Below are 17,337 nucleotides of genomic sequence, written 5' to 3' on the forward strand. Positions count from 1 at the left end.
TTATCCCATCATTGTTCCCACCTGTGTCTTTTCCCCTCCTTCTGGTTTGATTGTTTTTTGAGTTCACCTGTGTCTTGTTATCCCATCCTTTTTTGGTTTGATTGTTTTGAGTTCACCTGTGTCTTGTTACCCCTTGTCTATTTAAGTTCTCTGTTCCCTTGACTCGGGTGCTGGTTCCTTGTGTTTGTTTCTGATGTTGCAAACCGTTTGTACCTGCTTGTATTTTGTGCCTGACTGTGTTTTGTTGACCTTCCCTTGTGCTCTGCCTTCCCGTGTTCTGCCCTGCTTGTGTTTGTTTCCGATGTTGCAAACCGTTTGTACCTGCTTGTATTTTGTGCCTGACTGTGTTTTGTTGACCTTCCCTTGTGCTCTGCCTTCCCGTGTTCTGCCCTGCTTGTGTTTGTTCCCGATTTGCGTTTCCTCAGACCCATTGTACCTGCCTGCGTTTTTTACCTGTTTGTGTTTGTTTCCTGACCGTATTATACCTGCCTGTTTTGTTTGACCTGCCCTTGTGCTCTGTTTGACCTGCCCTTGTCCTCTACCTGCCTGTGTTCTGCCTTGCCCATGTTTGTGAGTTCCTCTTGTTTTCTGTTTTATTTAGATATTTTTTTGAGTTTGTGTTTTTGCCCTTCGTGTCCTTTTCTGTTCCCTGTTTGTTTGCCTTTCTGTAAGTAAAGTCTTTGTTAATTTTCTCCCTTTTGAGTTTCGTGTTTTTTTTCCACTCTGCGCCTGGGTCCCAGCACCCGTACCGTCACAGAAGGAACCAGCCAGTTTGGGACCCAGCAGAGGTTTTTTTTTTTTTTTTTTTTTTTTTTTTTGTTTATAATGCCATCGGGGTGGTGGGAGCTTGAACCTCCCGGTGCCCGGGGCGGGCGGTCGCGGAGGCGCCGTGGTCGGGCTGCCTCCTGGTCGGCCAGACCTCCAGCTGATCAGCCGGTGGATCCTGACCCTTTTGAGGGGTCTCGGCTTGCGATCTTCCCAGGGTCCGGCCCGCGGGGGTCCCGCCGGTCCCGTCCGGCTGCCCAGCCGGGTTCCCTACAGCTGTGGTCTGTGTTCCTGTCCCCTGCCCAGCCCAGATGGCAGGGCCCTCGGCCTGCTCCACCCCAAGTCCCAGAGGGACCTTCACGGCCTGCTCTGCCCCGAGTGCCGGAGGGACCTTCACGGCTTGCTCTGCCCCGAGTGCCGGAGGGACCTTCACGGCCTGCTCTGCCCCGAGTGCCGGAGGGGCCTTCACGGCCTGTTCTGCCTCAAGTCCCGGAGCGGCCATCACGGCCTGCTCTGCCTGAAGTCCCGGAGCGGCCTTCACGGCCTGCTCTGCCTCAAGTCCCGGAGCGGCCTTCACGGCCTGCTCTGCCTGAAGTCCCGGAGCGGCCTTCACGGCCTGCTCTGCCTGAAGTCCCGGAGCGGCCTTCACGGCCTGCTCTGCCTCAAGTCCCGGAGCGGCCTTCACGGCCTGCTCTGCCTCAAGTCCCGGAGCGGCCTTCACGGCCTGCTCTGCCTCAAGTCCCGGAGCGGCCTTCACGGCCTGCTCTGCCTCAAGTCCCGGAGCGGCCATCACGGCCTGCTCTGCCTCAAGTCCCGGAGCAGCCTTCACGGCCTGCTCTGCCTCAAGTCCCGGAGCGGCCTTCACGGCCTGCTCTGCCTCAAGTCCCGGAGCGGCCATCACGGCCTGCTCTGCCTCAAGTCCCGGAGGGGCCCCCAGAGCCACCTGGAGCCCCGCAGAGGCTCCCAGATCCGCCTCGAGCCCCGGAGAGGCTCCCAGATCCGCCTCGAGCCCCGGAGAGGCTCCCAGATCCGCCTCGAGCCCCGGAGAGGCCCCCAGAGCCGCCTCGAGCCCCGGAGAGGCCCCCAGAGCCGCCTCGAGCCCCGGAGAGGCCCCCAGAGTCGCCTCGAGCCCCGGAGAGGCCCCCAGAGCAGCCTCGAGCCCCGGAGAGGCCCCCAGAGCCGCCTCGAGCCCCGGAGAGGCCCCCAGAGCCTTTCTGTAAGTAAAGTCTTTGTTAATTTTCTCCCTTTTGAGTTTCGTGTTTTTTTTCCACTCTGCGCCTGGGTCCCAGCACCCGTACCGTCACACAGGGGAGGTAGCATTGACCTATACTAGCAGTAGAGAGGAATACACTGTTTAGTTGAACCACAACATTTTCTATCAAATGTTCTATCATGTTTATTTGATATCTTTGTCATCATATCAGTTTAGTGAAGGGCTGTATGCAGTAAATGTGCATTGTTATTTCAAGTGTTAACAGATAACTTTTGGTCTGACTCTGGAATGTGGGTCCAAATGGTATCTATTTAGAATTTAATTAGCACTGGACATTTTATTGTGTACTAACAAACCCATGCCACATAGCTTCCTGGCTAATTGTTATAGGATAAACTATCATCTAGAGTTGTTAGAACACCTCAGTGGTAACATGACCTATTAATTATGACAAATATGCTGGAATCAGTTTTATATTCTCCTAAAAAAAGCAAGATCATGGTATTTCATATTTAGACTTACTGCACTTCTAAGAATCAACATGGCAGAAATATAAAGAAAGCTTTATAAAAATACACTGCCTTTTTAATTGCCATTATAATTATAACGGAGTATTTTGACATGTCAAAACGTCGCTAGTTCAGAAAATAAACTGTGAGATACGCGTTTCTCGCTTTCGCGCAGGCAGACTTTTATTTTGAACGATTTCCGATGAATCTGCCGTCTTACTGTCGCTCACTGTCGCTCATTTCACGGAACTTTGAAACTATACCAGACTAACTAATCAAGCGGCCAAAACCAGACTTCGTTTTTGAAGCTCATTTCCTGGTCTTGTTGTTCCTGGTTGCTCACTAGCGCCACTACGGTTGGCTCCAGTATAGGTGTTTTCATATACGGTTTCCATGTAAGTCTACGGTACAAATGCGGTCAAAATACAAAGTCAATAATTTTTTCTCATGAGAACAAATAGTCACAATATGTGTATTTTATTCGTCTTATGACTGTCCATGGGTCGATTTCATGATTTATTGTGTCATTTGGGCACTGTTATAATATTTGTTGTGGACCAATGAGGTACAGTTTGCGTCACTTCCTGATTGCTGCAAAGGACTAAGCTACAGTAGGGGCTACAGTCTATGGTCACTGGGGTGGGAGGTGGTGCCTCTTGGCCTTGACATTGCGGCTCCGACCACGGTCCAGCTGTGCGAAGTCAGAAAATGCAGGCATCCCATTTCGTAGTGATTTCATTATGGCGTGTGCTATTTACAGCTGCACTAGATGACCATAAAATAATCCTCCTCTGAAGATTTTCGGTAGCCGAGTCATTTTTACTATTTCCTTTAGCCTACTTAACCAAAGAATTAGTTGGCAGAAAGCGTAATCAGCTTGCTATATTTGGCCTATGCTAAAACAGTTCGCAACTTCGGCTACCAAGCCATTTGACTAGCTAGCTAACCCTAACCGGCAAATATTCAATCTGTCAAACGTGTTTGACGGCTTGTCAGTTGTGTACATTCCGTAAATGTCTACCTGGGCCATGCTTCACGCATGTGACAAAACTAATATAATCCCGATTTTGGGATAAACTCTGCAAAATTTTCAGTTTCACGAAGCGAATTAAGAGTCTTAAGGTTTATTTGCTGGATAACATACAACACACGATGAAATCACACGCACAGAATTTAACTAAATTAACCATCTTTTTAAGACTGGCATTTAGAAAGGAACATGTTTTTAGCATTTAAGAGACCGACAAGAGCATTTAAGCAGAGGTGGGTAACCCGGCTTCAAAGAGTAAAAAGACTGACCATGTATTTGCTATATCATGCTGAAGAGTTATGCTAATTAGAATCAGCTGGTTTACTGCATGGTGGTGGAGCAAATAGGCCTACATAGTCAGTCTTTTTACTCTTTGAAGCTGGGTTACCCACCTCTGCATTTAAGACAGTGGTTCTCAGAATCGGTCCTGGGGGCTCCTTGCGTATATTGGCTTTTCTCCATTGGTTTTGATGATCTACAAGAAAAAATAATAATAGCCTAATAATAATTAGAAATTCAATGTAGCCTACATTATTTTTGTCTTCATGCACCAGGTGGAAAACTTGCTGTACAAAGTGCGTTGTCATATTTACACGCCTGCAGATCAGTTATTAAAATACTTGGTAGATTTGTTAATCACCGCTGTGTTAATTTTTATTCGGTAAAAAGTGACTTGCGAATGATCGGTCAGCTAGCGTCACCCAGCAAGTGAACACCACAAACGGCGGCGAAAACCTACAAGGTTAACTTACTCGGTTAACAGCAGGTCTACCAGACAGTTATATGAACATTAGCCAAATCACCAGTAGCCTACACATCTCTGATTGAATGACCATCAGTGTAGTCGATGTTCTTCCCCTGTGGTTCATATTGCTAATGCGTGAGCTAACCACGGATAGTCTACCTAGCTCACTGGCAAGCTGCAGTGATATGCTAGCTAAACATATTCGTTTTTCTGAGAAACATAAATTGAAGATAACTGAACATAATGGTATTATTAATGTCATACATATAACGTGATTACATGACACAGCACAGTCACGGATGGAAATTAAACTCCGTAAACATTTGATAATATATTTTAAAACATAACGGCAGACAGTCAGCTAGCCTCAAGTTCGTTCTGCAATCGTTCGCTCAGATTGATGGGCTTTCCCGCACCGGACTGTCAATCACATCGTAAAAATCACAGAACCGCTTAACTCTATGGTTTTGGCTCCAAATCGACAACATGGCCGCGCCCGCCATTGAGCTTCAAAACGTGTTTTAGAGACCCACGGAGTGTCAATGGGTGACATCACAGTAGCTGTGTCCATATTTTTTCAGTCTCTGCTACTAATATAACTTATAAGAACCAGAGAAAAGAATGAACAAGGATCAAAGGTATTAGCCGTTTTAATTGGATTGCTGAGAGCAGCTAGCTACAAAAAGGTTTTGCAGTTCACTTAACCATGTCCGTACCCCATGTGTGAAGATTAAGAAGTGTCGTGGTTTGGCGATAATGTAAAGGAGCAGCACTGACTAAGCACACCCACACCTTCAAAATGGCCAATAGGAAAGCAGTGCATTTTTTGATGACCAATGACAAAATTACAGAAAACTATGAACGCTCAAAAAAATAGCTATAACGGTGATTTTCTCAGAGTTTTCATTGGATGGGCAGATGATTCCTCTGGGTGGACAAGGCTTATCTGTGGGTGGGCAACGCCCACCCCAGCCCACCCCCTAGACACTGCCCTGATTATTAGCAACATTCATATATCAAAATGACAATATGGATTCATGGGGAGACCGGGGCTGGTTGTCACATGGGTTGGTTGTCACACTTCTTATATCTTCCCCACTAGAGGGCACTGTCTAAAAAAAAACATGTCACCAAAGTGTCCTTTGTGGTCAAAGGTCAGCCACATGGTCATTTCACCTGCAAGCCACTACACATTGAGGTGAGAGGAATTTTATAAAAATCATGGCAAAAAAGTAATTTTTTTATTTGTTTTTAATTTTATTCTAACATTTTAAAATAGAAATTTAGCTAAAAACTAAAACTATCAGTGAAAAGAAGAGGGTGAGAGCTACATTTACAATAATATTTTTTCTAGCTAGTTTAAACCATGTGGTCAGTAGCCTCCCATGTAGCGAAACTGTGCTAATGGGGCTGGTCGTCACATTTTGTCAGGGGCTGGTTGTCACATGTGACAACCAGCCCCTGACACATGATTGATGTCACAATCTTATGAATTATTCCATTCTATATGTCTGTCATTCTATAGGCTATGTCTCTTTAGGTAGAAAGACGGTGAGGACATTCGTCAAGAAAACAGAGAAAGGCCAGACAGGGTCAGATGTCATGTTAAGTGCAGCAAGAAAGGTGAAGCTAGAAAATAAAACCATCAGAAGCACAGCTAAGGAATTCAATATAAATTATCGCACACTTGCAAGATACTGCCAAAAGTTCAGTGAGAGAGACACACAGGGTGTTAATCCTTTTCCCTCCAAGCATGTTGGGTACATAAGAAACAGGCTTATATTTGACAAAAACCAGGAAATGGAATTGGTGAATTATGTGATTAAAGCATCTGACATTTATTTTGGCCTCTCACCCAAAGACGTCCGTGGCCTTGCATATCAGTATGCAGTGGCTCTCAAGCTGCCTGTTCCACAGTCATGGTGTGAGAAGAACCTTGCATGTCCTGACTGGTTTACTGCTTTTCTCAAACGCCATCCAGCCCTGTCTATCCGCACACCTGAAGCAACCAGTCTGGCACGTGCCACTAGCTTTAATAAAGAAAATGTTGAACAATTCTTCAACAACCTGGAGGAAGTCATGAAAAGACATAAATTCCAGCCACATGAAATATGGAATATGGACGAGACTGGCATAACTACTGTGCACAAGCCAAACAAGGTAGTAGCACGCAGAGGTTTCAAGCAGGTTGGATCAATTACCTGTGCTGTTTCTGCTTCAGGGAACAGTATTCCACCATTTTTCATCTTCCCAAGAGTAAACTTTAAGGATCACTTCCTTAACAACGCTCCAATTGGTAGCAGAGGATCAGCCAATGTAAGTGGCTGGATGAAGGAGGAGCATTTCTTGGAATTCTTACAACATTTTGTTTCCCACACTAAGTGCACTATTCAAAATCCATGCTTGCTTCTTCTGGATAATCATGGGTCTCACCTGTCTATCGAAGGGCTTGATTATGCAAAACGGAATGGCATTGTCCTGCTGTCATTTCCACCACATTGCTCCCATCGTCTGCAGCCACTGGACAGGACAGTGTTTGGGCCCTTGAAGAAAAACATCAACACAGCCTCTGCTGCATGGATGATCAATAACCCAGGAAAAACCATGACAATATACGACATCCCTGACCTTGTTGCCAGTGCTTACCCACTGTCTGCAACACCAGTAAACAACCAGGCAGGTTTCAGAGTGAGTGGCATTTGTCCTTTTAATAAACAGATTTTTCCTGATTTGGATTTTCTCCCATCCTTTGTCACTGACCGCCCAAATCCTGAGTCATGCCCCCCCCAAACATCCAGTGACAGTCACATTTTAGTAACAAACCATGACATTGCAGCACAGGATGAGTCTCTCCCAACCCCTTCAACAAGTAAAGACACCCCCCAACCAGCTGAGGGTGACATCAGCACAACAGCATGCTCCAATGCTGCCATTACTAGTCCAGAAGCCCTGAGGCCATATCCAAAGGCTGGCCCTAGGAAGGCTGTCCAAAAGAGAAGGAAGAGAAAAAGTGCTATATTCACAGACACACCAGTTAAAGAACAACTCGAAGAGGAGAAAAAGAAGCAAAAGATGACAAAGAAACGATGCACAGAGAAAGAAAGAAAACGCCAAAATCCCCCCTCACTCAGTCAAAAGAAAAAGCAAAAAACAAAAAGAAGGCTCATTTCAGAGTCATCATCTGAAGAGGAGGACTGCTTTTGCCTCGTATGTCTTGAGCCCTTCTCAAACAGCCGCTCTAAAGAGGTATGGCTGCAGTGCTACCTTTGTCACAACTGGGCACACAAGGACTGTACACCTGGCATGCCAGTACGAGTATATATCTGCCACAACTGTGAATCCTGTGATTCCAACTCAGATTAAGTCTTTGTTCTCTTTACTATTTGTCTCTCTCTCGCTCATTCTCCCCCTCTCTCTCTGTAATGCGCACACACACACACACACTCAAACAAACACACAGACAGAAGGACACATACATGCCCACATACAAAATATTGAATATTTTCAGTGCAGTTTTGTTAATGTTTTAAAACTATATTTTCATGTTTTATGTCTGTTTGAATCTTACTGTAAAGGTTAAAGTTTTACATAGCTTTTATGAATGTTGGCATGAAATCATACATTTTTATAAATTTTATTCAATTGATTCAAATGAAATCAGATGTTTTATATTGATTGAAATGTTTTATATTGTTTGAAATGAAAGCAGATGTTTTATATTGATTGAAATGTTTAATTAATTGCAATGTTTTACATGTGAAATGAAATCAGACGTTTTTATATTGATTGAAATGTTTTACAGTATATTGATTGAAATGTTTGTCTGTTTTGACGAGTAAAAATATTTTGGAATGCAGTAAGTTGATGATTTCACTGAATTAATACAGCACAGTGTTGCTCGGGAATTTTATTGAAAGTAAAAATTGTGACAACCAGCCCCGGTCTCCCTAATCCTAGGTCATGGTTTAATAGTCCGCGTATTCTGATACGTCGGTTCTGTGCAAGCAACTCTGAATTTAACTCTTTTCTACATCGATAAGTCAACAGCCCCATAATGCTCCGTGCTCGTCTAAGCAAGTACGCGCGCTGTGACGTAAAACCATGCGGACCAAATTGGAATGAAAAAATCTTAGATCTTCTTCTGTTGGACTCAAACAAAATCGGTGGCTGGAGACTTTTTAGTTCAGTGTGAAGACATTTTAGAGCTAAAAAGTTCTGTCCAAAATTATTTAGTTTGGCCAGAGTAAATTCGTAGTTCCGAATGGACTTCAATGTGGAAATTTGCTTTTTGGTAACCTCTGGAGTTTATGAGCTTTACTGAGAATGGCAATCCCTGGTCCCTGGGCTTTCCACCTTCTCAATGATGTCATACCATAGTCACTTGGGTAAGGATTGCTCACTTCCCCAAATTAGACCGAAAAGTCTGCTTTAACTTTTCAATGGGTTTTTTTTCAATCCGATTTTTCGAAATATACGACAATAATAAAAATTATAGATCATTGTACTTTTTCAACTTTCCACTTGGCAAATTCATGGAAAAGTGGCGACAGCATTCAGGGTGAAAGAAATGAAATGTAACCGAAACATTTTTTGTTTCTTTACAATTTCACGGTTCATGGTTCCGTATTTTGTGGGCCAAAGATAAAAAAATCCCGATTTTCGAAATAAAACATTTTTCTGTGCGCTTTCAGTTTCGTGTTCTGTATTATCTGGAGCACACTGCGTTTCGTTTTATTCAAGAGGCCGCTTCCAACACGAGCTAATCAGGTAGCAGAATGGACGAGACAAAGCCACTTCGTAACAGCGGTTCAGGAACCACAAGGTAATGGCGATAAAGTTATTGGCAAAGTATTCAAATATTTTTTAAGAGAGAGAGATAGTTTGTGTAAATGGAGAAACAATGGAAGAGCTGGAAATGTTTCTGATAGTCTCACAAAGAGCTCGATAGATGTTTGAATTGTGAGTCGAGACGGAACACATACAGGCGTACGGTTTAATAGAACAGAACTCGTACGGTTTAATGCAGACATACCGTTTCGGTGTGCCATTTCTAGCTTACTGTGCTTGACTGCGGCATTTAAAACCATTTTATCCTTTTAACATTTGAAGTATTACTTTGATGTTCTGTGGAAACACATAGTATTACCCAAAAGTCTGTGTGCTTGCATTTTTGAACAGAATTGACTGGTGGTAAAGAGGGATTTACACTTTGGGTTTTTTCTCTTCCCAGCAACACCAGGCTGTTCCTGGCAGTATTTTCCGCTGTTCTAGGGAACTTCAATTTTGGATTTTCTATGGTGTACCCTTCCCCAGTGATACCCCAGCTTCAAGTCATTGATAACCCCAGTCTGAGGATGAACACACATCAGGTGGCTTGGTTTGGGGTAAGAAAAGCAAACAATTATGACACTCACTTCCCTAGCAGTTTTTACTAAACGTCATGAGACTGAGTACTTCATGAACATTGTTTTGTAAGTACTGTGGATTCAATGTAAGCAGGGCTATTGTCATATCGTGAAAGATAATCTTAAAACTGGTTTTGAGTTTTGTTTTTGGTTTTTGCTTCAAATGAATTATTTTGTTTCTTTTCTCTTCCTGCTCTCTTATTTTATATCCATCTCCATTTCCCACTCTCTCTCCCCTGGTCAGTCAATCTTCACGCTGGGCGCTGTGGCGGGGGGCCTGGGGACCATGTTGCTGAACGACAGGCTCGGCAGGAAGCTCAGCATCATGCTGTCTGCTGTGCCTTCCACTGCGGGGTATCTGCTGATAGGCGGGGCTCAGGTGGTGTGGATGCTGCACCTGGGCCGATTCCTGACTGGGATTGCGGGAGGCATGACTGCTGCCTCCATTCCTGTGAGTCACGCTAATCCAGTCAGAGCAACAGTGCATCCAATTGTGGCTGGCATGCCTGCAGGTGTTGTACAATTGGCTCTAGCATCACCCAGTGAATGGAATGACTCAGCCAGGCAGGACAAAACTGCTAACAAAGCATTCTGATCGTATCATTTAAACGCAACATACTTTGATAGAAGTTTTTGTATGATTTATTTTATAGCTTGAAATGAAAAAATATACAAAAATTATACGCTGGGTGCAGTTTATCCCTAAAGTTTTTCTGAATGAATCTTCAAATGTAGATTTCAATACTGAAAATGTGAAGTTAGCAGTAGCCTACTTCAGCAAAAGTGCTAAGAAAAGACCTTCATAAGACCTTTGTCACATTTAAAAGATGCTGGACTGCCTAATTAAAATGATGTTTAACATTTATCTAATATATTATTTTCTTTTTATTGAAATAGTGGCAGGAACCATGGTGAAACACAACTCTGTCTTCAAAAATGCAAGCAAAAATGATACAGAAAAGGTCTGATTTTAAGGGCTGATTAAAAATTTGCCAACCTGTGTGTGACCAGTATGTTTATCATCACAAACACTGAGTTCCAACCATAAGGGAAATTTAAGGTCTGGCAAATACATTTTGAAACCTAACTGAGAATAAATCGGGTGGATTACAGTTCATTCATTACCATGCTTGGATGCTAAAAATTTTATTTTACCTGTCTCACCTGTCCAAGGTATATGTGTCAGAGATCTCCCATCCAGCAGTCAGGGGAATCCTGGGATCCTGTCCCCAGATCACTGCTGTGTGTGGATCCCTTGCTCTCTATGCTCTTGGTAAGATCCTTGCATAACCAAAATGATTTGTGGGTAATTCGCCAGGAAAATGTAGCCTTTTTAACCTTGGCCTCTCAGATCTTTCTGATATTTGACACCCTTATTTTATTCATTTATTTACTTAACCTTTATTTAACTGGGTAAAAGCGATTGAGAACAAATTCTTATTTACAACACTGGCCTGGCCAAGAAGGCATGCGTCAATCAAAACCTACAAACATTGTTAATGTAACATTGGAGCAATGACCATTGGTATGTTTTGAGACCAAAACACTTACCATCATTATGAAAATTAGGGGTAGAGTGTCCATTTTCACTTCACTTTTGCCCCACCCACCTCTATTTTCAAGATCTAGTTTGACAACTTAAAATGTTAAAAAAACAGTATCTTGGTCTCGTTGTAAGACACAGACTTGCTTGACATGCTTTACGGTTCATGTTTTAGTAATAGCATCTCGTAGAAACCAATTTAGTAGCCTTAAAAAACGTTTTTTTGAAACTTCTATATCTTCCTTAAAGTACTGTGTTCAGCTCTGTGGAAAGTTCAAAGAAGGGTACATTGCATTGTACAGATGTGCATTATTAGTAATGAGATAAGATTGTCAAGATAGTTGATATCATCTGGCTTAGTAAAAGGAGACTTTGATGGGATTTGAATGAGATTGAGTAATATGAGGAAATTAGCCAAAGATAACTTCCTCATGAATATCAGGAAGTATTCATATACACAAAGAGTTTTGTAACAGCTTGCTTAGTCTTGTAGTAGAGACAGTGACCCTTGGGTGTTCAAGTCCAGGCTTTATGCAAGATAAAATACTTTCTAGTTTGTAGCAAAGTGGGAAGCTTAAGATGGGCTGAATGACCATTATTATGTGTTCTTATCCTCATATGATTATTATTAACTTTAGAATCTTCCCAGTTATAGTTACAGCATTAAGCCTCGTGACAGTCACTGTTAGGTTGGCCATTAGGCCTGTTGATTTTCTGTGTTTCTGGGAAGGTCTGGTGTTGCCATGGCGATGGCTAGCAGTCGCTGGAGAGGTTCCCAGTCTCATCATGCTGGTGCTGCTTTGCTTCATGCCAAAGTCACCGCGGTATCTCATTGCCCAAGGGAGAGATGCTGATGCCCACCAAGCATTAGGCTGGCTCCGGGGCCCAAGCTCTGACATCACTGCTGAGTTCAACAAAATCCAAAGGAGCATCGCTTCACAGGTTACACTGCAAAATCACAGTGTGTCTGTTTGTGTTTGTGTGTGTGTGTGTCTCCTCAAGAGAGTTTTTTTTTTTTTTTTTGTAGCTGTGATTGTATATACTGAATATGTGGTAGTTGTGCTGCAGAAATTCCAGATTTTCATATTATGTAATAGAAAAGCTCCTAGCTCCTCTGTCCTCTAATTTTGTATAATATACAGGACATACTGTAACGGAGTGAACCCTCCGTACCTGCTAGGACACTATTTTTAAAAACGTTTGTGTTTTAACTGCTTATGGTAGCGGTTGTTTGGCGCTAGTATGCCACTTTCATAAATGTAGTGCACACCATTCATGCTTGCTAGTTTGTCAACTCAAACACATTCGCTACTGTACATCTGCAAATCACTTAAACATACACATCTGGTTTCAAACATTAAATTGAATTATTTTAGCATTCCATGTTCAATAAACGCAATTTTAGGAGTTGCTACTAACCGTGGTTTACTCCGTTTGTTTCATTTTCAAACTGGAATGACGTAATCCGACTGTCACGATTCTGTGCAATTTTATTTGAAGCGCTGAACAAGAAGAATTGGCTATTTTAGACGGGGAGTCCATAAAGTGCATTCGTAATATTTTCTCATACCCAATTAGATATGTGATTATTAGATATAAAGTAGCAACGGATAATATATGATTTCTGTATGTAAAAATATATACTGCCATTTCCTCTGAGAAAATTGAATACTGCATGGAAATGGTATAGTCTGTATATAGATAATGTGTAGTGTATATAAGCAGGTCATTTTGCTCTCAGTAGTGGCTGGCAGTAGGTTGAGTGTACTTGAATGAGTATAATTGATGTGCTGATTGTTTTGTTTTGTATATATGTGTAAATGTATGTATAATAGTTGGGGGCACTTTTGCTAATAAAACACCCCACTTGGATTACACAAGTTTGAGTCTTCGCTCCAAAGTTCATTGTAAAATCCACTGACTGACAATCCTTGTAACACATACTCATGTACAATAGTATATGTATGCTGTTTACACACACACACACATATATATATATATATATATATATATATATACATACACAGTATACATACACATACTTACTGTATTTTTTGTCTGTACTGTATTGATATGTATTGTATGCAGAGGCATGATGTGCTGGTTATTTTATGAAAGGCTAATGGAGTATCTAGGAAGGGAGTGAATATACTTGTCCATATCAAGCCTATTCCTGCCTGTCCTGTATAAATTAATAAGTAAACAAAATGATGTGGGATTCAAATGTTGTTTTCTAGAGAAAGATAAGATGGGCGGAGCTGGCCACACCATTCTACTATAAGCCAATCCAGATTGCCGTGGTGATGCGGTTCCTGCAGCAGATGACTGGAATAACTCCCATCCTTGTGTACTTGGAGCCCATCTTTCACCTGACCAGAGTCTCACTGGTACGTCACATTTTCCAGCTACATGCACATTGTTTTTCTAGGGTCACATTTTAGAAGAAACTGGTTTGAAATACACATTTGTGCATACAATCTGTGTCTAGGTACATAAGTGTAGGTTTCAATCCTTTTACTAGGGTAGCTAGCTGTAAACTGTGGTGTAAATTCTCTTTGTGCTAATGCATTAGGTGTGTTTACTTAGGAGCCAAAGTATGATGCAGCCCTGGTGGGCTCGGTACGGCTGCTGTCTATTGTGATCGCGGCCAGTTTAATGGACAAGGCTGGCAGGAAGGCCCTCCTCTTCTCATCAGGTGGGAGCAGAATGATTGACACCTAGGGCTGTAGGCAGGATGATTAACAGTTTGCAGACCTGACAGGTCAGGTCTGGAAACTCCTAATCTTAATCTGTACAAAGAAGGCATAGGCTGACCAGCAGCTGCGAACTGACTGATTTACTCATTCACGGGCTGCCTGACTCATAGGCTTAGTGACTGACTGTCTAATGAAACAACAGTGAATGTCTGATGAACCAATCATTTACTCCGACTCCTTCCTTTCTCCCACCAGGATTCCTGATGTTCCTTTCCACCCTTAGCATGAGCATATACTCTCACACCACGCCATGCCCTGCCCTCAATGTCACCACCCTCCCCTTACAGACCACACCCTTTGACCCCTCTAGCCTCATCCCGTTGATCAGCACCATGATCATTATATTTGGTAAGTTTGTTGATAAACCCCATTAAAAATAATGCATGACAGAATATATTAACTGCAACAATTGAAGCATGTGTTCAGAGGATGTGATGAGATACATACTAGGAAAGCAAAAACTGAAGGAACATCAGGGATGGACCTCAACCCCATAAGGCATTGGTTTTCAGTCAAACAAGAACATTTCATGAAAATGATGAAAATAAGGAAATTAAAAAAATTATTGGGGTGGTTTGATGTAAATCTGTTTATTTAGGAATTGGGCAATCAGCATAAAATTTTATTGTACTTTCTTTCAATTTGTGGTTTTTATTATGATAGTCTAATTCCTTAACTCCATTTAGCCATCAACAAATAATTTAAAGAACAACCTTCAAAAAGTTTTTTTTCTTCAGTTTGACGAGGGAAATTGTTTCTAATGGAAGCTAATGGCTTCTGGTATGTAGAACCTTCTGGGAGCTTCTCATTACTAGGTTTGCTGATAAGGAAATGGCACGTTAACTGAGTGTATGGGAGGACAGGACAATTGCGATTGCCTGAGGATTGTATTTACAAGCCAGAGTAATAGGGTTTCAGGTTATTTCGGGCATGAAGAAAAGATCTAAGTGACTGAAAGAGGGTTCATTATTCTGCCACGGATAGCAGGAGCTTCAGTCACAAAGAGTGCTTAACTGGCTGGTGTTTCAATAGAAACAGTGACTAAAGTGACACCTGCATTTAGATCTATGGGAAAGACAGCAGTAAATAGGGTCGGAAATTGTGGGTGTATTAGAGGTTAGTGATGCTCGTGTATTAGTGCAATATGTAAGGCAAAACAGAAGAGCAGCTCTACCTCAGGAGACTGAGAATGTCAATGCAGGTGATCAGACTGTGTCAGCAAGCACAGTTCGTCAACAACTACATAGAGAGGGATATTATAGTAGGGTTGCAGTGCATAAACCCCTCATTACAAGTGCTTTTGATCTATACACATTTAAGAGTTCAGTAGTGCAAAGACCATAAGCACTGGTCTGCACAGATGCGAAATGGTGAGATGAGTCACCATATTCTCAACAAGTGGGCAAGTGCATGTGTGGCATACACCTAGACAACGGTACAGGCCTGAATGCTTGACCCCTACAGTGAGGGGATCTGGTGGCTTTTATGCTGTGGGGGTCATTTTCATGGCATGGTTTGGGTCCACTTGTCCCCTAAGAGGGAAGGGCCTCTGAAAATAAATACAAAGTTATTCTGAGTGATAACCTTTATCCTATGATGAAACTACCCTGATGGGAGTGGCCTATTCCAGAATGACAGTGCCCCCAACCACAAGACACAAGGGGTCATTGAATGGTTTGATGAGTATGTAAATTATGTGAATCATATGCTATGGACTTTGCAGTCACCAGATCTCAACCCAATGGAGTACCTACAGGACATTTTCGACCAACGTGTATGGAAAATCTTTCGGAAGAATGGTGTTCCATCCCTCCAATAGAGTTGCAGAGAATCTATGCCAAGGCGCATTGAAGCTGTTCTGGCAGTTTGTGGTGGCCCAACATCTTACGAAGACACTATGTTGGTTTTTCCCTTTCATTTGTCACCCGTCTGTACAGGTGACCAACCTAGAATGGTATGGGTGAAGCATGGAGCCACTGATGCATGTAATGTATACAGAGATGTCATGTTCTTTACTACTAACAAGGGCAGCAAGTCACAGTCTCAAGTCAGTTACATAGCAGCCTGCTTACAGTATATAATCTGCCTGATCAAATAGCCCACACCATTATATTGGAATGAAACAAACTTTCTGCTAGTTTGTATTCAGTTCTACTCCCTTCTCTCTCCAGGCTATGCCATGGGATGGGGCCCAATCACTTGGCTGCTGATGTCAGAGGTCTTGCCACTGGGGGCCAGGGGTGTGGCCTCTGGTCTGTGTGTTGGTGTCAGCTGGCTCACTGCCTTTGTACTGACTCAGGTCTTTATGCATGTGGTGGTGAGTCTGTCTGTCTGTCTGTCTGTCTATCTACTTACCAGCCAAACACCTTAACCAAGCCTGTAAATCCAAAAAGTACTGATTCTGAAGGCTGGTTCACAACAAAGGCTGCAAACATTGTCTCAGGAACAGTGGGTATTGTGGGTGGGTGTTGTTCCAGATATGTTGTACATATTTGTTCTCTACCCCACAGGAAGCATGGGGACTGTTTGTTCCCTTTCTGTTCTTCTCTGTGGTCTGTGTGGTCAACATCATGTTCACAGCTGTGTGTGTACCTGAGACACGTGGACGCTCCCTGGAGGAGATAGAGAACTATTTCCGCACTGGTCGCGCCTTCACCATTAGGGACATCTGACAGCTAGTCCAGAAAATATAGAACACCCATTTACATCCCAAGCTTTTTGCTGCTGTGACGGATGGCATTAATGTGTTCTCTCTTGGGAACCTGAAGATACAACAACTAGAAATGCTGTATGATGTATTGAATGTTTGTCCCACATGCATCTTTGGTTGATGAAAAGTTTTTTTTGGGAAAACATTTACATTAATTGTATTTCCAGTTAATTAAAATAGATACATGAATAAATATCAGATTGTTATGACACAAAATCCACCTACATTACAATAACCAGTTGTATGTACCACAAAGCCACTTCAAAGTAATAAGATTTTCATTAAAATAAATGTCACTATCTATCACCGAATTAGGTAACACAATGGTGATTGAGCCTTGTTATTACCCCATGGGTCTAGGGGTGCATGGGGTCTGTAACTGGATGTTAAGAATGCCGGGAGATGTTAATGCTGTATAAATGACGGTAACAACAATAAATCAAACACAGACAAAAGCAGCAACTCAATGCATGAGTGTTTTACTGTGCGAACAAAACAAAAGGTGCAACAAACTACTACAGGACATACAACAACCCAGACACACACTACCAGCGTCAAAGGACGCTGGGTGTTGCCAAAAGAACAGAAAAACAAGCTAGCTAAACCAGAGTGTAATTTAATCCAGTGTATCAAGTACACAAACAAAAAGCCTATCTACTCT

General features: G+C 42.6%; 1 protein-coding gene across 3 annotated transcripts; it reads left to right on the top strand.

Moving 5' to 3' along the window:
• The first annotated feature begins 8,361 nt into the window (after positions 1–8,361).
• slc2a6 (solute carrier family 2 member 6) lies at positions 8,362–17,134 on the top strand. 3 transcript variants are annotated; one of them, XM_064297604.1, is made up of 12 exons: positions 8,362–8,647; positions 8,954–9,084; positions 9,493–9,646; positions 9,912–10,118; positions 10,841–10,940; positions 11,941–12,152; positions 13,448–13,597; positions 13,797–13,905; positions 14,162–14,314; positions 15,904–15,951; positions 16,138–16,283; positions 16,477–17,134. In XM_064297604.1, exons 2-12 carry the CDS (start codon positions 9,038–9,040, stop codon positions 16,636–16,638), a joined length of 1,488 nt encoding a protein of 495 aa, XP_064153674.1. In that variant the 5' UTR covers positions 8,362–8,647; positions 8,954–9,037; the 3' UTR covers positions 16,639–17,134. The 3 variants fall into 3 exon arrangements, with proteins under 3 accessions (XP_064153674.1, XP_064153673.1, XP_064153675.1); XM_064297603.1 differs by having other exon boundaries at positions 8,362–9,084; XM_064297605.1 differs by lacking the exon at positions 15,904–15,951 and having other exon boundaries at positions 8,364–9,084.
• The last annotated feature ends 203 nt before the right edge of the window (positions 17,135–17,337 follow it).

The sequence above is a fragment of the Anguilla rostrata genome, chromosome 10 (assembly GCF_018555375.3).
Source record: "Anguilla rostrata isolate EN2019 chromosome 10, ASM1855537v3, whole genome shotgun sequence".
NCBI lineage: Eukaryota > Metazoa > Chordata > Actinopteri > Anguilliformes > Anguillidae > Anguilla > Anguilla rostrata.